Consider the following 20717-nt stretch of genomic DNA (forward strand, 5'->3'; position numbering starts at 1 on the left):
CATGGAAAGGCTGGAAATGGAGAAAGCATGGTTTGGGTTGGTTTTTTCCCCTGCAAAAATGAAAAAAAACCCCACCCAAATTCCACAATATTTTGGCATAAAGTTCATGGCAAACCCCCAGATTCCAGCACTCCTCAAGACTGCCCTCCTTGGTGCCCTCCTTTAACCCATCCCTAGGGGTCTTGGCCCCCTGATTTCCCCTTGTGTTTGTTTTTGGTTTTTTTAAATATAAATATTTTAATTTTTAATTTTTAAATGTTATTTTATTTTTTTTGTTGTTTATTTTATTGCTTTGTTTCATTTAATTTCGCTTTTATTTATTGATGGATTTGATAGGATTGGATTCCACTTTGGTTTTTTCATTTTTATTTTATCTTAGGTTTTAAATTTTTTATTCCATTTTATTTTCAGCTGAAAAGCAAACCATTCTCCTCTCAGCCATGTTCCTTCCTCCTCCTACTCCCTCCTTTTGGCCAGCCCCAAACCTTCCTGGGGGCCCAGAGCAGCACTGCCCCCATTGTCAATACTGAGGAGCACGGGGTGATGCTGGCCTTAATGCAACCCCTCAAAGAAAAGGGGCTCAAATTGCTCAGGGGCTGCAACCCCCTTTTCCCCTCCCCACACCCCCATCCTTGGGGTAATTCCACACCTCTGCTCCTAATTGTTGGAGCAGCTCTGGAAATGGCAGCAGGCACCTGCTGCGGTGCCACCGTTCATAAGTCCCAATAATTCAACTTTCCGCCTGGAATTTGCCTTTCATATCCCTTGGCTAAGCTCCAGCGGGGCGACTGAAATTATGAAATGATTTCCCCCCCTCGCCACTCTCTGCTCCAGCCTCGGTGAATCTTGTATTAAACCAGGATCAGGACAGATTAAACTATAATATGCTGTGGTATTAGTGGCTGCAAATGAAGACTTAGCCAAGGGGTTTAACCCCTTCGCCTGACTCCGGCTCAAAGAGGCTGTCAGGAGGTGATTCATAATCATCTTTTGGGCCATCTTTGGGAGATAAAATGGTGGAGCCAATCCCATTGTGCTCGGATAACTGGAGTGCTGTGGGAGGCCATTCCTGCAGGAGCACTTTGCATTTCTGCCTGGAAAGACTCCATAAAACATTTTTGATTTGAATTTGCACAGCTGGAGGGGCTCAGAGGCTTGTCCTGAGCCATGGTCTTCACCCCTGTATCGTCCACGTGCTTTGGTGCTGTTTGTGTATTTGCATTTTATATTGCATCATCATTGGAGAGATTTGGATTTCAAGAACTATAAATCTTTTTTTCAAGATCATCTCATGGTAAGAAAAAAGTGGTATTTGACCCATCTTTGTGGACTTGTCAGAGGTGCAAAGAGACCTCTTGGTGGAGGAGCAACCCATAACAAGGTTGGTCCATAGGATGCTGCAGGCAGATAAAATTCCCCATCCATCATCTCCAACCAAAAGAGACATTTTGAGGTGAAATATTACCATCCATGAGCAGGTGCTGATGTCCACCCTTGAAAGGAAAAGCCACTTGGACAGCAGATGGCTCTAGGACATCTTGGTTATGTCCAAGACAGCCTTTTTACCTATTTAGGAAATGATGTCTTTGGTGCAATGATGGAAGACATTGGAACAAACCTGATGGAGGAGATAGTGAATTTTACAATTTTTAAGCTTTTTTTTTGTTGTTGTTGAAAGAGATCTAGAGGGACCACTTCCATTGTGACTTGGGAGTGAGGTTTGCACCACCAGGTTCTTACAGACTGGGAGGGAATGGATGGATGGATGGATGGATGGATGGATGATGGATGGATGGATGGATGGATGGATGGATGGATGGATGGATGGATGGATGGATGATGGATGGATGGATGGATGGATGGATGGATGGATGGATGGATGGATGGATGGATGGATGGATGGATGGATGGATGGATGGATGGATGGATGGATGGATGGATGGATGGATGGATGGATGGATGGATGGATGGATGGATGGAGGGATGGATGGATGGATGGATGGATGGATGGATGGATGGATGGATGGATGGATGGATGGATGGGTAAAGATGGACATGGGACCCAAAACAGTGGGAGTTATGGGTGCTCTCCTTTGTCCTCTGCAGGCACCCTCTGTTCCCGCTGCTGACGCTGCTCTTTGAGAAGTGTGAGCAGGCCACGCAGGGCTCGGAGTGCATCACCTCAGCCAGCTTCGATGTCGACATTGAGAACTTTGTCCACCAGCAGGAGCAGGAACACAAGCCCTTCTTCAGCGACGACCCCGAGCTGGACAACCTGGTATAGGCAGCTGGGTCTTGGCTGATGATTTCTGGGGGGTGTTGAAAAGGTAGGGGGTGAGGAACAAATGAAGATCTACCACCATGTCTCTGGGCTCTGTAGTGCTGGTCATCTTGGCACAGTTTTCCGCAGACGTTTTGAGACCTTCTCCAGGACCTTCTCTGAGATATTTTCCAGAAGATCCCCTGTAAGAACAACCCCCTGCCCCTTTTGGCTCATTGTCCTGCACAACCTCCATGGGGTCAACGAGCTTCCTGAAAACAGCTGAGGTTGCTGGTTGGTTTGTGCCCCAAAACTTGCAGTCTCTGTAGGAATTACTGCTCCTCAGTGCCACGTGCAGAAGTGTCAGCATGCTCGTCTGGCACCGTCTGGTTTGAAGTGTCATGGCCAGCTCATGTCCTAGGAGCAGGGCAGAATGATAACTTTACTGAAAAAGTTGTGGAAAAGGCCATGGATCACAATGGTTTGGAATGCTTGGACCTGTTCTGGTGGATTCCCTGCTGCATCAACTCAAATTTCCTGCTGCATCCATTGCTGCAGGATGGTGCCTCAGAAGACTCTGCTTTGGATTTCTCTTGTGTGGACCTCAGGAAATATCCCCAAATCCTGTTATTTTGTCCAGAAAAGCATCCACACATGGTCTCCATGGCAAACATGTGGCTAGACAAGTTTGTGGCACCATCCTGATGCTCCACAAGCAGGTTTTCAAGGTCTGAGAGGGAATTCTGCACACCTCTGATGATGCAAACAGCAAAACACCTCCCCTGAGGGGTTATGTGTCCCCATGGACTTGTAGCAGAGGGATTTCCATCCCAAAAAAGAAGCAAAATCAGGCAATTCACAGGCTCCTTTTTCCAAGTATTGCAGGTATCAAGGAGGTGATTTTGCATGATCACATATCACAAAGGGAAGAACTAGCAAAACTCATCTAGGTGCAAGAACTGTTTTTTTTTTTTAAGCAAGAGAGGATTTCAAGATGAAGTAAAGTCCCACATGTTTGTACACAATTCAACTTACGGAGAAGAGTTTTTTAACATCCCTAAACTAAAAGTCTGTGAATGCCCTCCAAAAAACTTGCAGTCCAGGCTAAGCCCCCCTTTTGCATATTGCTCTGGGACAAGCAATCAAAAAAAAAACCAAACTCACAAGAACCCAGTAACTGATAACCTAAACAATGTTTGGGATTATTTCAGTTTTTGGACTAAACAAATGCTGAGGTGCACCAACAAACCCCCATTGCATTAAATTGCATAAAAATGGGTGTAAGGGTCCATCAGGGGAGAGAAATGGAGCCAGATGAAGGAAAAAGAATCTAAAATTTTGGGAAAGTAAAACCTATTTCTGTACATATAAAGATGAAACATCACCAGCAAATAGTGCAGGAAATGTATCCACACTGGCTATTTTCGGGTTTTGTGTGGTTTCTCAAAAAACCCCCACATCACACCAGTCATGGTTTTTAGGCATATTCTGAAGCAACTCTGGGTGCCAAGGCCATGGGCAGTTGGATTGATCCCACTGATCCCATGTACGACCTTACAGCACTTGATACATTCATATTCATGTATTTCTATATCTGTTGCTATGTCTTTCTATATATCTCTATCTCTGTTTATCTGGGTTTGCCCTGGTTCTAGTACATAGCTGGGTGTATATTTTCTATCCAATGCCCAGAACTCCACCAAAAAAGGAGGAGCCATGCACCTCAGTGTGGGTAATCTGCATCAAGACAGGACATGGTTGATGTGGTGCTGGAGAAGCACATTCCTGTTGGTGGGAGGGAATTTTGGGTTAAAAAGACTTGCAGTGCTCAAAACTCAACATTACAACCTGCTCTTGAGCTGACACTTTTCCTCTATTTACATTGTCCTTGTTTTGGTTGTTGTTATTTTTTGGGCATTGTTTTTCCTTTTTTTTTTAACGCCACCCATTTGCCAGAAACTGGTGATGGCACAGCAGGGCTGAAAAGGCCAGTGGCATTAGCTATCATTAGAATAAGAGTCATGTATTCCTCGCTGCCAAGATGCACATAATTAGAAATTAGAAAAAGGTCAGATCTCACCATTATCAACTCAATCAGCTGCCGAGTGCCACACAGTCAATTAATTCAGCATCTGTATTTTTTACAACCCCGCGCACGTACGCCGTCGGACTGTAACTCTTTATCCGGACAGATATACGACGCAGCGGAGCAGGGACATAAAATGAGACCCTAAGCAAATGAGCTGAGATAATTGAGAGATTTATTTTTTTACATATATGTGTCAGGTCTTCTTGCCTTTGCCCTTGAATATTGACTTTCATGGCTGGCGAGCCCTGGGAGGATGCGGAAATCCTGGGCACGACACCTCCACCTTGTGCTGTGCCTGTGTCAACTGCTGAGGAGGGAAAAAAAAAAAAAAAAAAAAAAAAAAAAAAAAGCAAAAAAGGAAGCTAAATAAAAGATTTTTCCAGCCTCAACCTATCATCCCCACCAACCAAAAATTCACTTTCCCCGTTGTGGAGCTGCCACTGGAGTTTGGCCCTGGATTTTTCAGGGTGTTTCCCAACCATGGCAACTTGCAGTTTGTAAAGATGACCACTAAAATTTGCAAGTTAAAAACACTCTTTGAAATGCAAAGACGCTTTGTTACATAAAACCGGATTTATTGCCCCGGAGTGAATAGCTGAAATTTTATATATTATGCAAGATTTCAAACAGCGGCTGTAAAACTTAAGGTTTCAGCTCGGCGAGAGGAATGTTTTATGTGTAAATTTTTTAAGGTTTATGGGGTACGTTTTAATGAGGCCCAGGCTTTGCACCAGCAACAGCTCACGGCTGAGCTGCAGCCCCGTAATCTTGTTAGAAGAAGTGGCCTCCAGAGAATAACCAAACACTTTTCAACAACGAGGAGATTGGCTTGTACTCTTTTTCTGGGGCATGGGGAGCAATTCCCATGAAGGCAGTGGTGAATTTGGTGAATTTTTTCCTCTTGGATCTCATCTGATTGATGGGCAAGGAAAAGGAGTGCAGATATGCAGAGGGATGGGCTCTGGGATGGGTTTTGGGCAAGAATATTCATTTCTTGTGTGTGTTGAGAAAGGAAATGAATTTCATTCTGCTGTAGGGGATCAGTTCTACCTTAGATTTTGGGGGAGAATATTGATTTTAACTCTGTGCCCTTGTGCAGATGGTGAAGGCCATCCAGGTGCTGCGCATCCACCTCCTGGAGCTGGAGAAGGTCAATGAGTTGTGCAAGGACTTCTGCAACCGTTACATCACCTGCCTCAAAACCAAGATGCACAGTGACAACCTACTCAGGAACGACCTGGGGGGGCCCTACTCCCCCAGCCCCTCCTCCATCAGCCTCCACCCCCAGGTAATGCCTTAAAATTCCTCTCCAGTAACCATTGTTGCACTTTGGCCCACGGGGAGTTGCCAACAAGGTTTCAGGCTTGCTCTACAAGAGCTGTGGCCTCTTGAAAAGTCATCAGTCCATCCCCAAGAATTAAAAAATATCCTGTGCCTTGCTCATAGAATGCAATAAATGATTGTGTGGTGACTTTTCCTTTTTTTTAATTTTTAAAGTCCTTTTTTGCATGTGTTGGCAGAGCTGCAGCCCCAGTGTTTGTGGCTCTGCAAGAGGCTCCTAAACTCTAATGTTGCAGCAATTAAATGTGAGAGCAAGGGAGCTGTGCAAGTGTGTGGGAATATAAACAAGACAGTTGCATTTTTTAATGAAAAAAATGCTAGTTGTTGGCAGGAAGGAGAGAAACATCAGGATTTTCTCTACTCTTTCTCTCTCACTTTTTGTTTTAAGGCAGCTCAAAGGATTTTTGGGTCTCAGGTTACCCTTTCTGGCTTCACTGCTCCTTTTTGTGTCTCAGCTGATCTTGCAGTTCTCCCCCAGCATGATCAACACTCCCATTGCTTCTTCTTTTGCACAATTTGGATTTTAGCTGGGAGAAAAATACAATTGGTGTCTCAAGGATAGTGGAAGAGTACAAGGAAATGCCTGAGAACTGCAGAAATATCACCTGAAGCAGCCAAAAGAAGTTGAACCTTGGTGGCTTTTGGGCCAAAATAAGGGACTGTAACTCAATATTCAGAAAAGAAGCTGCCCATGGGTTGGGGTTTTCATGTGCATCTGCAGTGCAGGGAATAAATCTTGGCTGCTTGCATCCCAAAAAACTTGATGCTAGATTGTGTTTTCCTAGGGCATTTCCCTCTCTCAGGCGCTTGGTTTTTGGGGTAGAAAAATAGAATTTAGGGTTGCACAATCCCACCAGAAATAACTGCAGTGAACCCAAAATAACCTAGGCAGCTCCTGGAGCTCTCTCTAAAAAGGAGGCAGGTGCTGGGGCCTTCTCCAGGATTTTGGGGCACTTTTAAGGTGGTGGAAAGGAAGAACATATCATTTTTAGCAGCTCAGCTCCAGGTGCTGCAGAGTTTGAAGCTCCCAACACGATGAGGGAAAAGCCCCCCAGAAAAGTTCAGTTTCTTATTTAGGTTCCCTGAAAGCACCAAACCACTTAATCATTGATCTAAGAAACCCCATCCTCACTCTATATTCTAATAATCTCTAGAAATAGACTTATTATCCCTTCGCTGCTTTATGGAAGCATTCCTTATGATCAAAATTAGCAAGACACTTGCATAAAAGAGAACAATAATTGCTCAACGAGCATCTCGTTTGTAATTTATTAGTTTCTATTATTGTGCATTGCCATGGCAACAGCTCACATCCCGGGTGATGAGAGAGATGTTAGATATGAGCCGACAAAGCTCCCGGTCCCAGCAAATGGAGATGCACGTTTTTTATCAGTAATTTTCATGAAAATAATAAGTGAGGGAGTTAATGAGATGGAAAGCCGTCCTGTGGCTATTGTGAATTTTTCCCCCCTTCTTCCTTTTTTTTTTTTTTTCCAAAGTGTTGATCTAATTAGAATGCATCGGTCAGGAAAAGTAATGAGGATTTAGTGTCTCACAAAGAGGTGGGGATCATATCAGAAAATTAGCACAAGTCTTTGGAAAATAATCAGGCCCATGGAGAGGTACCAAGAGCTTCTGATTCCTGGAAACCCAGAGCTGCTGCCATTTCCCTTCTGGGCCAGACTTGAAAGTTGAGGAATTCAAGTGAGGATTTGGAGGCAGCTGTGAAATAAATGGGAACACACCCAGGAAAGACCCAACTGGAAGGGAAATGTTGGCTCAGCCCCTGAGGGATTTTCAGCAGGTGGAGCTGAAATATTCACAGAGATGGTTCACAAAAGAGTCACCATCTCATCTGGTCATGGATAAGGATGACAGACCAGTGACAACACAAAGGCAAATATTTTCCAACTACACCATGCCAAGTGCTTGAGTGCTTAAACTCATTGAGTCTACTTGAGTTTGCATGGATAAAAAAGAGTGGAAATGCTCCATATCCATTAGTTGAGTTTTAGAGGCTAAGGATGCTCCAGAGAGCTGAAAAGTCATGGGATTGGTGTTTAAAAAATAGCAAGTGGGATCATTTCTCTAATTTTCAGCCTGTTGGTTTCATGCTGAGGGGACATGCATAGACCATTAATTCAGGATTTAAAAAAATCTAAATAATGAAATATAATTAGTATCAATGAAGGAGGTGCCTCAGCAAATAGGTTTTCTTAGGGTTTGGAAAGAGCATCAATCATTTTGTGTTGAGATACACCAAGTTTGTAATGAAAGTGAAATATTTTAGGTTTTGGTTAAGTTTTTTTACCACAGGACATGTTAAAAAAATTACGGACACACAATAACAAGGATATCAACCAAAACTGGGAAAACAATATCTGGACCTGTCAAAATGTTATCTCAGGACAATCTGTTGGATTTCCCTGGTGTATCCAAAAAGGATGGTCCTTCTCTTGCTGCTATTTCTGCTTTCTAAGATGGAAAATGCAAGAATTTTTTGAGATGCAAAATGTCTGAGATGATGGGAAGATGAGAGAACACCCAGACAAGGTGTTTTGACTGTTGCTGAAATCTCACGTTGCCACATCCAGAGATGATCCCTGGTGTTGGCCAAGTTTGGGTGACAAGTCTGGGGCTTTCCCATGTGATGAGTCTTCCCTGAACTTTCATTACCAAAGATTTTTGTTCCCTCTTTTCTCCATTGCTTCCTCATTTTGTGCCTTGCTTTGTCTTGTGATTGAGTTGTTTCCTCAATGTCCTGGGTTGACTATATTATGCTTTTATCCCCAAATTTTTTATCTCCCAAAATTTTGCTCTAAACCAAGACACTCTTTGTCCTGCAAGTCCACCAAGCAATCAATTCCTCTTCTATTTTTGTTGGTTGCTTTTCACTTGGCTTCATCCTTCTACCTCAAGTCCTCATTGGGCCCTTTTTAGCCCCTTCCCTTTATTTAAAGAGCATTTTTGAGCTGTTTCTGAACAGGATGGGAGAGGGGACGTCCTTCTTTCATGGAAGAGGGAGGAAACCAATTTAAATCAATGTTTAATTTCAACTTTCCTTTGACATCAAAGGGGTCCTCATTGTTCTCCACTTGCAAGAAAAAAACGTGTGCAGAACCAATCACATTGGGAAGCACAGTGCTGCCAGGGACATTTAAATGGAATCAAATTTTGGTTTTTTCAGCTCTTGTTTCAGATTGGCAGTGTCTGAATGGGCATTTCCAGGACAGCATTTCTTCTTCTCAGATTAGTTCTCCACAGAATCACAGAATGGTGTGGGTTGGAAGGGACCTTAACACCCACCTTGTTCCAACACCCTGCCAAGGGCAGGAACACCTTCCACTGGCCCAAGCTGCTGGTGGACAGTTGGTTTGGTGGGACTCAGTGCAGTTCTTCTCTTTATAAACTTAATTTATCCAAGTTTGCCCTGTGAGCAGCCCTGCATTTCTCTTTATTTCAAGCCAACCTTTCCCTCATCTCCATGCACCCATCCATTCACAAAGGAGCTTTATGAATTATCCTACATGGCTTTGAGTTTGGCCAGCTCTTTCTTGGCAAACCCATGGGTTTCTTTTTTTTTCCTCCAACTAATCCCAATTTCCCCCAGCACAAGTAATTTTCAGAGTTAGGATGAGACAGAGATTTTACATGTGCTGTACCACCCAAAACTGAATGTCTGTGTCACAAAGCACAAGGGCAAGGACAGCAGCTCAAGTAGCTCTGAATTTTAGCACTTTCTTACAATTTGGCACTTGGACATTTTCCTTATTGTAAGAAAAGGGCTTTTTTTGGTGTCATGTCCCAGATCTTTTTCTTCATTGAAGTGACTTTTAATTGGGAGAAATCTTGTTTTGCTGTTGATCAGTGCTGAGATGTGGGTCTGCAGAGACACCTAGTGATGCATTTGTTTCCACACTCAGATTTCAAAATTGCCAAAAGCATTTCAGCTTGAGGGTGGTGCAGCACCAGCACAGGGTGCCCAGAGCAGCTGGGGCTGCCCCTGGATCCCTGGAATGTCCAAGGCCAGGCTGGGCAGGGCTTGGAGCACCCTGGGACAGTGGAAGGTATCCCTGCCATGGCAGGGGGTGGAACAAGATGAGCTTTAAGGTCCCTTCCAACCCAAACCATTCTGTGATTCTGTGAATTTCCTTGAGTCTCAAAATATAAAATATATAAAATATTTTCCACTGCAGAACAGAACAGCCTAACAGAATTTGGCTGACATTTGCAATCTGAGGCAATTGGTATGCAAAATATATATATTTAAGATCTTCTTGGAGATATCTATATTTATTTGAAGGTGGAGCCTCCACTTCCATTGAGTCACTTTGGTTTCACCAAAGTTTTGTTGCAGAAAGACCATTAATTCCTTTAATAGCTCTTTCTAATAATTACCAATATTCTGCCTTTTTGGACACCAGTGAGATGGTGTTTTGGGAGAATTTTCCTCTACACCACAAAAACAAAGGCCATTTTTTTCATCACAAAATACAGTTGAAAATGGCTTTGACCACTGTATCTGGAAACAGCAGTTTCTTGTTCCCATTTTCTGGTATTCCAAATTGCTTCTTCCCAATGCAGTTCCAAAAATGATGTTCTGGGTGCCCTTCTTTAGGAAAAATCGTGGAAAAACAAGGCAGGGGAGGAAAGCTAGAGGTCTTCAAGCTGCTCCAAACTTCTGGTTGCACCTGGCCATATCCAGCTGCTTTCTGCTGTTCTCCTGGGCCACATTTGGCTTTTTATGAATATTTGCACCGTGTTTATCCGCTGAATCCTTTACCAGGGCCAAATCCAAGAGTATGCAGAAGAGACTGAATTTTGTTCTCTATATCCTGAGAGATATTAATTTCTCAAACTGGAAACTACATCCCCCAGAAGACTGGAGGTGGAGAAGGAATACTAAAAAAAAGTACAAGTATTTGACAGTCATATTTGCATTTTTAAAATTAATTCAGCAGTGGAAAGGAATGTCTGGGAATCGAATGAAAAATTCACAGCAATTGCAGCAAAAATTCCAGATAAGGAAAATAAGAGAAGTAACTTGTGGCAGAGGCATTGGGTCCAACATTTTGGAATTGGCATCACAGGAGGGGAAAGTGCCATGAGGGGGTTTTAAAAGCAAAAGCCTGACATTTATTGAGAAGGATGGCACAGGCAAAGCAGTGGTGATTGGTAGGGGAAAAGTTACATGAATGTGATGGGGAGAAGGGGAGAAAAGAAACAGATCTCAGGTTTTCCCCCCCAGCAATGGGAAATGCATTGAAGGGGACAAAGAGCACCCCAGCTCCCCAGGGGACAGCACAGCCAGGTCTGATGTGACATTGGTGCATTCAGAGTCCATCTCTGGAGTTCCATCACCTGGAGAAAGGGAGATGCAGCTTTCCCCACCCTGATCACATTTCCTTAGTTGGCTTTTCCAGTGTCATTGCACATCACTAATCCAGAGAGGTTCTCTTTCCTTAACCCAAATGATAGGGTTCTTGAAGAAATGCATCAAAACATAGGAAAATTTAATTAAAAGGTGGAAAAAATCCCCTTTGTTGACATTATGTTCAACACTTGAGAACCAGCTGGACACCAGGGAAGTGGTGCAGAATGGGAAAGTCAGTGGAAAAGGGACAAAAAAAAAAGTGCTGTTTTATTTCTATTCCAGTTGGGTGAGTTAGAGAGATGTAGTTATCTTTGGTTTATTTTAAAATGATCATTTTATCAATATTACCAATATTATTTGCAAAATCCTGCCCATGTGGAAGCTTGGAGTACATTGCCCCATATTCCCTCTGCAGCCTCAATTGTGGGACTCCTCCCTTCCCAAATGTCACATTAAATACTCAAATAGTCATTTAAATATTAAAATAAATAAATAATCATCCCATTTGGGGTCTTTTGGTGTTGCTCCAGAGATGGGCCTTAAAGTAAAATTACAGCTTTTGGCTCAAAAACTTGCCCATTTTTGCAAGAAATTAGCTTAAAGTTTCAAGGAGTGATATCAATGGGGTTCTATTATTATTTACTTTATTATTTTACTCTAAGGTAGACTGCGGTGCTCACCCTGAATTTTAGCAAAGGTTGCATCATCCAGTCCTAGTTAAAGCACCAAAAAAAGAGAAATGTTTGGAAAGAAAAAGATAAAATAAATTCCTTTTGGTCCCTCGTGATCTGTTTTTTTCCTTTCATATTTTTTTTTGTGGAAAAGAGTGCACAAAGAAAACTGCACAAAGAAAAAGAGTAACTACACAAAAGCTTGGTGAAGATGCTAACTGGGGGCTTTGCAGAGCATAAACCCTTATTTTTCCATGTTTTATTTTGTACTTGCAACAAACTGAAAAATCCCATTTCCTCCCATTTTTCCCCATCGAACCACCAAAATAAATTAAAAAAAAATTAAGGTAGGACAAAAAATGAAACTTTCATACTGCAATTGACGTGTTTGGTGTTTTGCTTTGTGCAGGAGATGCTGCAGAAAACACTTTTCTGCCATTTTTCCCATTGAACCACCAAAATAAATAAAAAAAAAATTAGGGAGGGACAAAAACTAAAACTTTCATGCTGCAATGGACGTGTTTGGTGTTTTGTTTTGTGCAGGAGATGCTGCAGAGCTCTCCAGCAGCGCTGCCGCCGGCCTCCAACCCCCCTGCGGGCATCGTGGTGCCCGCGGCCTCTCTGCCCCCTGGCAACCTGGCCATGGGCACTGGCAGCAGCTCGCCCGCCGTGCCAGGTAGGCAGAACAGGGGAGGTGTGGGCAGGGGCACCCTGGGGGTTTGGGTACCCCCACACGTGTTTTTTGCCATAGGTGGAGCCTTGTACCAGCCCGTGACGATGGTGACGTCGCAGGGCCAGGTGCTCGCCCAGGCCATCACCCCTGGTGCCCTGCAGATCCCCAATGCCCAGGTAAGGCCTTGCCAGCTCCAGTCTGGCACTGCAGCAGGCAGAACCCCCCCATTTCTCCATTAATTCCATCCTTGGAGTGTCTTAAATTTTTAATTAGCAAGAAACGTTGATTAAACCCATCTGCCTGGTGCCTTTGGGGTGCGTAACAAATTATAGCAATGACCTAAGAAGTTATAATAGTGCTTATATTATTGTTATAAAATATTACAGCATATAATAATAATGTACATAATATTGTTTAGTGCAATATATAACAATATATGTACAATATACATTTATATACATATATATATGTAACAATATCTGTTACTTGTAATGTGTGATAGAACATGGTATTTTATTCTGTATGCTTTATTATATACTGTGCATTGTACATATTGCATATTCTATACTCTATATTAATAATTAAATATGGGATAAGATAGATGATAGATAGATAGATAGATAGATAGATAGATAGATAGATAGATAGATAGATAGATAGATAGATAGATATTATGGCTGATATTGCTGATATTATTGCTGATATCTATCCATATATCTATATATCTATATCTCTATATAAATATATAGATATATAGATATATATAAAAATAGATATTATTGCTGATATATTATACACTGGGACCACTGGCATTGCCTGTCCAGCACAGCAATCATGGCACTTGTGGGAAAAGCCCATTTTTAAGTCTTTCTTTCTGAATTTGGGGATATTTTTCAGCCATTTGCTCTGATTTTATTCCTTTTTTTTTTTCCCTGACATTGCAATGAGTTATGCAATGATCCCTGCATTCTTGCAGTGAGACAATGATTTGGAGCAGAGCTGAAATTATTAGCACAGCTTGTCCATGAGCTCTTCCCAACCCCAGGAATTTGGAAAAAAAAAAACTTCAATTTCTGTAACACTGCTTCCTGGGGGCAGAGCAGCAGAAATTCACCCCCATTATTCCTGAAATGCCCCATTTTAATTGCAGGAGCCTCTTATCAAACAATCAATAAACAGCATTTTGAAAAGAGGTGGCACCTCCCTGGCAGGTTTTTTTTTTTGCCTGTGCAATGCTTTAAAATTCTCTTTCTATAATATCTCTCCATTGCAGGTTTAAATCTTGCAGCAAAACCCTCTGTGGTGGGAAAAACATGTGCACAGGGAATATTGGGGCAGGGAGAGAGCCTGGACAAGCACCTTTGGATGCTCTTCCTGTGCCACTGGCATGATTTATTCAGCTGCAGCCCAGGGGAATCACAGGGACCTGCTGGCCTGATGTTTAATTCATCCAGGAGAAGTGTTTTGATGAAGACTTGGGGAAAAAAAATCCCTTTTTAACTCAAGTGCTTAGATTTCAGTTTGGTTCCTGAATCCTCATTAAAACTCCTCTTGCAGCAAGAGCTTCTTTTTCATTTCTGGGGGGCAAAAAAAGCAAATTTTGGCTCAATGGGCATGTCTCTCCTTGTGGTGGAAATCAGCTGGGTGAGGAACATGGGTTTGCAAGGGGTTAGTGAGTGGCAGGGCTTTTTTTGACTTTCATTTGAGAAAATAATATTTTTGTGAGTTTTGGGGTATTCTTAATATATTTTTTCAGGTAAAAGTGTTTTCCTCCTAAAGCACACATTGAAATTGGCCATGGTGTCATCAGTACACTCCCCAACAGTGCCATTACCCCTTGCAAACCCTTGACAAAAAAAAAAAAAAGATAAAAAATACAGATCCTGGGAGAAAATCTGCATTTATGCAGATTTGGTGGAGCAGGAAAAGGGTTTTGGATGCTCCTATGAGTGCCAGGTTTTTATCACTCATCCCATTCCCATTTTGCTCATTTTTTTGGGTTGCCCATCACCATGTTCAAGCAATTCTCTCCCCATTCCTTTTGCCCTGACAGGTGAACCTGGATCTCACCTCCCTCCTTGATGGTGAGGACAAGAAGTCCAAGAACAAGCGGGGGGTCCTGCCCAAACACGCCACCAACATCATGCGCTCATGGCTCTTCCAGCATCTCATGGTGAGCACCTCAGCCACCAAAACACCCTGAAACGTGGGGAAAAAAGGACAAAACGTCCAGAAATTCTCAAACGCAGGTGGTGGTTTGTCTGAATTTGTGTTTGGAGGTGCAAAGTGGTTTGTATTTTGGGAGTATTTTGGGAATTACCATTGTCAATGCAGGTGGGAAAAAAATATTCCCTTAAGGCAAGAAGAAGCACACAAATCTAGAAGGGGACTCCTGGGACTTTTTGAAGATGGATAATTGAGCAGTTTTTTGCAGTGAACAGCTCCATAATATCCATTTCTAGCAAGCTGGAATGTGAGAGCTGCTCTCAGGTAGGGTTTAGCACATCAGCCGCCAGTCAAAACACAGAATTGCAAAGTCACCCTGATTTGGGGGATTGGAGATGGAAGATGGAGGGAGCTTAGACGCAAACTGGATATTTTTGTGCATGAAGAGTTCTCTCTCATCAGCAGGGCTGGGAGAAGGGCAAAAAGCCAAAAATCCCATATTTCTTCCTGCATAATTCAGCCAAGAAATCACTTGGAAACTGAAACTGGTTGCAAAGACTGGCTCACTGGAAAGAGAGTGGTGGGAGATCCCCAAGGCACCAGTAATGCAGAAGGCAACAGCTCCAAGGAGCAACTTGTGGAAAAATCAGCCAGGACATGAAGCAGCAGCAGGTTGGGAACTTCCCAGCCTTTTTTTTTAATGGAAAATTCTGGATTTATTGCAATGAGGACAAGAATGTTGCTGTCTTGTGCATCTCCTGTATTTCTGGAGGGCAGAACTGCAGATTTGCAGGCACAAAAAGGACTTTAAAGATCAGAAACTGCAGAGCAATTTTCTGCCAAGTGCTAGGAGAACCCCATAGTTTAAGATTTACAAAAGGGAATTGAATAACTGAAAAAAATTCTTCTGCTGGATGGTTGGATCTTTGCTAACAGCCCAGTCCTTGTGGTCAGAAGAAATTTGGGCTTCCCCATGAGATTTCTCCATCTGATGTCAGAGATTATGTGGTTTTTAACCAAAAATTCTCATCATCTTACTGGAAGTTTTGGAGCACCAGCAGGAGGAAAGAATGCTGGAAATAATACACCAAAAAAGGGATCTTTCTGCCCAAAAATTGTGATTCTTTAACCACTGAGGCCCCAGCGGGAAGTGAATCTTCAGTGTGCATTGACTTTGGGTGGTGTCAAGGAAATCACAATTTTGGGGCTAACAGCTGAAAAACAAGTCATGGTAATTGTCACTGTTTTGGGGCTCCAAAACATGGCATGAGGGGCTGCTTTGATGATAATTTAATTTCTGGGGCTGGGAAAGAGCATTTTAGCACAGCTGGAAGGAGGTTGCTGAAGCTTTCAGTACTGCTGCCTCCCAGTGCAGATTTTCAGGGTGTTTCATTGATGTCTCTGACAATAAAGCAGCAAAAAGAGCAAAAAACTGCTTTTGAAGCACAAATCTAATGTTTACCAACAACCATCACTGGAAAATTGCTAGAGTAAAAAAACCCCAAGAACATTTTCCTTCAAGGAAAGCATTTGATGGAGAGCCTTGGAAAAACCCTAAGTGCCCTAAGCCCTAAGGAAATCTTGATGCTCTTGAATGCCACTCTTCAATCTTGAATTCAGCAAATGCAAGAAGCCACCAAATTTGTGGGGGGAGGTGGGAAAAGCAGGTTTTCATTATTTTTCACTCAGGGATGACATTTTGCATGCAGGGATGCAATCTTGCTGCCCCATCTCCCTTTTTTTTCCAGCACCCCTACCCCACAGAGGATGAGAAGAGGCAAATTGCTGCCCAAACCAACCTGACCCTCTTGCAAGTCAACAACTGGTGAGCAGATACTGGTGTCCCACTCAGTCATTTTGCTGGCTTTAGGACCTTTTCCACCCTGTTTTGGTGCTGTATGATGTTTTTTTGTGGAGTAACTTGGATGGTTAAGGCTGATTCTTGGGGTGTCCTGCACGGGGCCAGGAGCTGGACTCAATGATCCTGATGAGTCCTTCCAACTCAGCCTATTCTGTGATTTTGTGACTCTGGGATTTCTGGGAGATGAGCTCAGTGGTGTTTAGTGCCAGCACTGGTTTGCAAGGTCTCAGTGCCCTCTCCTGGCAAATCCAACGTGCAGCATTCTCCCAGCTCAGCAGGAAAAATTAATGCAGAGCTATAATGTAGCTGTCTTGGTTTGGAAAGACAGGAGTCTGCTAAGGAAGGCAGGAGCCTCCCCTGAAATGGAGAATGTAAACCCTCCCCACTCCTCTGAATTTCTATAAAATTGAAATTAAGGGGCTGTCAAGCAAAAAATATGGGAGCGGGAAATAACAGTTCTTTAATAGGGAAGAAAATAAAAGGATAAAATAAACAATGCAGTAACTAAACCAACACTGCCAGAGTCAGAACCCAAGCTGACACCCTGTGGGTCAGGGTGCGGGCAGCAGTCCCATTGGAATTGTGGCTCAGCCCTCCTGCAGTGTCAGGGGTGGTTCTGCTGGAGCAGGGATCCTGGAGAAAGGTGCAGTCTCTGCCTCTGAAGATCCAGGGGAAGAAGAGGCAGTTGCTGTTCCTCTGGGAAATCCAGTGGAGAAGCCAGGCTGGTGTTCCAGAATCTCAGATTATATCCAGGTAGGAATGCTTGGCTCCTCCCTCTGGGCTCATGTGTCCCAATGGGATGCTGTAGTTCTTATCAGCCATGCAGTGACATTCAATGGCTGTTATCAGCAGATGTCTCCCTGGATGTGGAAGAGACATTTGGAGTGGGTGTGGATGTGGAAGGAGGGGAAGGATTGGGTGTGGAAGAGATAAGGAAAACTGCCCACTTGACAAAAGACAAGCGCCATACAGATGGTGATGGAATACATCTTGCCTTGCAATCTGGGACAGTGGCACAGGCAAATAAACAAACCCCCAGCTTTTTGAACCATGAAGCTGTTTTTTAAAATTATTATTATTATTATTATTATTATTATTATTATTATTATTATTATTATTATTATTATTATTATTATTATTATTGTATTGCAACCCATTGATTTGCCATAGCGTTGTTTTGACTCGGTGTTGGTGTAACAGCTCTCACTCACTGCAGCGCTCTCTCTTTCCCACGGAAGGTTCATAAACGCCCGGCGGCGCATCTTGCAGCCCATGCTGGACGCCAGCAACCCGGACCCAGCCCCCAAAGCCAAGAAAATCAAATCCCAGCACCGGCCCACGCAGAGGTTCTGGCCCAACTCCATCGCTGCCGGCGTCCTGCAGCAGCAGGGGGGCAACGCAGGGACAAACCCTGATGGTAAGGACAAGCCCCAGTGCCCCTGCCCTTCTAGGCCATGCATTAATTATTAATTGGTAATTTCTAGAGGGTCTTTATTGAGCTGTGGGGAAACACAAGAGGTTCTTACAAGAAGGTCCTTCCAGCTGGCCACCAGGATGATGATCACCCACTGAGGGGCATGGCCTGGGTCATCTCCTGAGGAGCTGGGGAAGGGAGGGAGGGGAGACGTGAAAAGGTGGAGATGAGAAGACAGATTGAGACAAAATGGGGAGAAGATGAAGAGAAAATAGATGAAAATGAAGAGAAGAATAGAGGTGATGATGATGATGAAGAGAGATGATGAACCAAGAACAGATGAGGAAAATGAAGAGAGAAGATGAAGAGAAAACAGATGATGAAAAGGAAAAGAAGAATAGAGAAGGTGATGATGATGAAGAGAGATAATGAACCAAGAACAGATGAGGAAAATGAAGGGAGAAGATGAGGAGAAGGTGAAGAGAGCAGAAATGAACGTACACCAGACGAGATGAAGAGAAGGAAAGCTAGGACTAGAGAGAAGATGAAGAGAAGATCTGCCCAACCAATTTGGGCATCTACTTGCTCAGAACTAAGGATTCGTGTTATTTAATGATCCATTAGTTAAAAAAATTAAGGATTGGACCTTAGGGAGTGACAGGGGTAGGTGGGACACCCTATGGGTGAAACTTTCCAAGCTTTTCACTTGAGTTACTCCTGTTTTTTGCACTTCTTTTGTCCTTTCTGTGTTAGCTGGGGAGTCCTTATTTCTGTGCTTTTAATTCCAGGCTCACTCAGCATGGACAACCTCCAGCCCCTCTCATCAGCCACTGCCACCATGGCCATGCAGCAGGCAATGCTGGCAGCCCACGACGACTCCCTGGATGGCACTGAAGAGGAGGAGGAGGATGAGGAGGACGAGGACGAGATGGAGGAGGAGGAGGAAGAGGAGGAAGAGCTGGAGGAAGAGCCTGGTGGCCTCCCAGCAGCACCTGGTGCTGACCTTGGTTTGGACCACAGTGACTCACTGGAATAGCTCCTCCTGCACCCTCCCAAATCATTGACAGCACCAGATACAAAACTCCCCCCAAAATGCAAAAAAAAATAAAGGCAAGAAGAAGAAATTAGTGAGAAAAAAGCAAACTGGCAGCGCTGGCAGAGGCCCTGGCTGCCCCAGGAGCACAGGGACCACCATGGCAGCGCACGGCAGTGGACACACGTTTACAAGGCACATATTGTGGCCAGATTAATCTTTTATTTCAGGTTTTGTTTTCCTTTTTCCCTTCATTTTTTGGTAAGCAAAAGCATTTTTAGGGAAAGTTGTTTTCCCCACGTGACGCTCGGATGCTGTTGGGCAGTGGTGGGTGGGCCACTGCGTCCATCCCTTGGATTTCTTGGTGCAAAGAAAAGCCAAACCAACCCCAGGACTTGATGCTTTTTGGATTTTTCCCCCAGAAAAGTCATTCACAGGCATAAATACTGGCATGGAGGGGGAAAAAAATAATCAGCGAGTGCAAATTCTGCTATATCCAAGGAGGGTTTGGTGCTCGACTCATGGGATTGCCCAAACCTCCCAACTTTGGCCCCAGTGCTGAGGCTGCTTGGTGACTCTGGACACAACTTTTGGAAAAGGGAGGAAATTCCTCCAAATCCTTTAATTTATGTGCTAAAACCTCTGCTGAATCTGGGAAAATCGAACTCACCTCATTCTTGTCCTTAAGGGCCGAGATTGGAGGCAGAGTTGGGGCAAAGGCTGCCGGAAGTAAAACTTTTCCAAAGGCATTTTGGCACAGAGCTAGTTAAAAATGGGGAAAAAATTGGTTTAAAAAAACTCAAGATTTCACCCAAAATTGAATGGCGATGCACGAGACTCGCCTGGGTGGAAGGAAACTAAGTAATGTTGCTTAAAAGATGATTTCTCCCTGGTATTGTCCCTCCACATGGCAAAATGGTGGAGCTTTAGCCCCGTGGGGGAGGGCAACTGCCAAAAACCCTGTATTTTGGGTTTTTTAATTTTGAATGCTAGCAAAAGGGTGGATTCACCTTAAAATGTGGCATGGGAGGAAATGCAAAAGCAAACCAGGGCAAAAATAAAGGAATTGTCTTCTGCAGGTTCCTGCTCTAAATGTGAGATTCTAGGAGAAGGATCATTTTCTTGGAGGCTTTTTGCCCATATTGTCCTTTTTTTTTCCTGGCTCTTGAAGAGTTGACAAAAGAACCTGAACAAGAGCTGGGATTAAAAAAACAAGTGATGCAATGGGCAGAAATGCCTATTTTTGGATACTGATCTGGCGTGAATGTAATCTGTAATTTCATAAAGGATTTCATTGTAATTTAGTATTAATTCCTGGCCATTTATTATAAAGTGCTACAAGATGAGGGGTCGCACCTGTATTTTCTTGGCAGCTTCTTCCTTTGAGTGGAGAAGACCCAAAATGCAGGAATAACCCCCCAAAATGCGCAAAACTCCCCTCATAAAACTAATTTATCCCCAAAATGGGTGGATGGACCCAAATTGGTAATTGAGTGATATAGAGAAAATTAGATTTATACTTCCAAAACTGATGGTCAAAAACCAAAAATGAAAATTTTCCCCCTCAAATTAGCTCCAATGAAATTTTGCCCACTAGTGAATGATGCACACCCCAAAATGAGCTGTTCTCTCCAAAAATGAGTGATTCTCCCCCAGAAGCTCCCCCAAAGTGTTCCAGACAACCCCAAAATGAGTGACGGTCTCCAAAAATGAGGGATGCTCCTCAGAATCAAATGATGACCCAAAAGGGGCTAATGTCTCTCTGAAATGAGTGATTCTCCCCCAAAATGGTGCTCACTCCAAAAGGAGTTGTATTCTCAAAAAATTCTCCCTCA

The 20717-nt window shown here is 43.4% G+C and overlaps 1 protein-coding gene across 5 annotated transcripts in view; it reads left to right on the forward strand.

Annotated features, from left to right (window-relative positions):
• Positions 1–20186, forward strand: part of PKNOX2 (PBX/knotted 1 homeobox 2) — a 97925-nt gene extending 77739 nt beyond the window's left edge. For all 5 annotated transcript variants that reach the window (XM_030964955.1, XM_030964953.1, XM_030964957.1 and 2 more), the window contains 8 exons: positions 2107–2278; positions 5449–5637; positions 12279–12411; positions 12487–12584; positions 14462–14581; positions 16323–16399; positions 17674–17852; positions 18638–20186. In XM_030964955.1, the coding sequence (XP_030820815.1) occupies positions 2107–2278; positions 5449–5637; positions 12279–12411; positions 12487–12584; positions 14462–14581; positions 16323–16399; positions 17674–17852; positions 18638–18885 (1216 nt within the window). In that variant the 3' untranslated portion in view covers positions 18886–20186. The remainder of the gene's footprint in view (positions 1–2106; positions 2279–5448; positions 5638–12278; positions 12412–12486; positions 12585–14461; positions 14582–16322; positions 16400–17673; positions 17853–18637) is intronic.
• The last annotated feature ends 531 nt before the right edge of the window (positions 20187–20717 follow it).

The sequence above is a fragment of the Camarhynchus parvulus genome, chromosome 24, assembly GCF_901933205.1.
Source record: "Camarhynchus parvulus chromosome 24, STF_HiC, whole genome shotgun sequence".
NCBI lineage: Eukaryota > Metazoa > Chordata > Aves > Passeriformes > Thraupidae > Camarhynchus > Camarhynchus parvulus.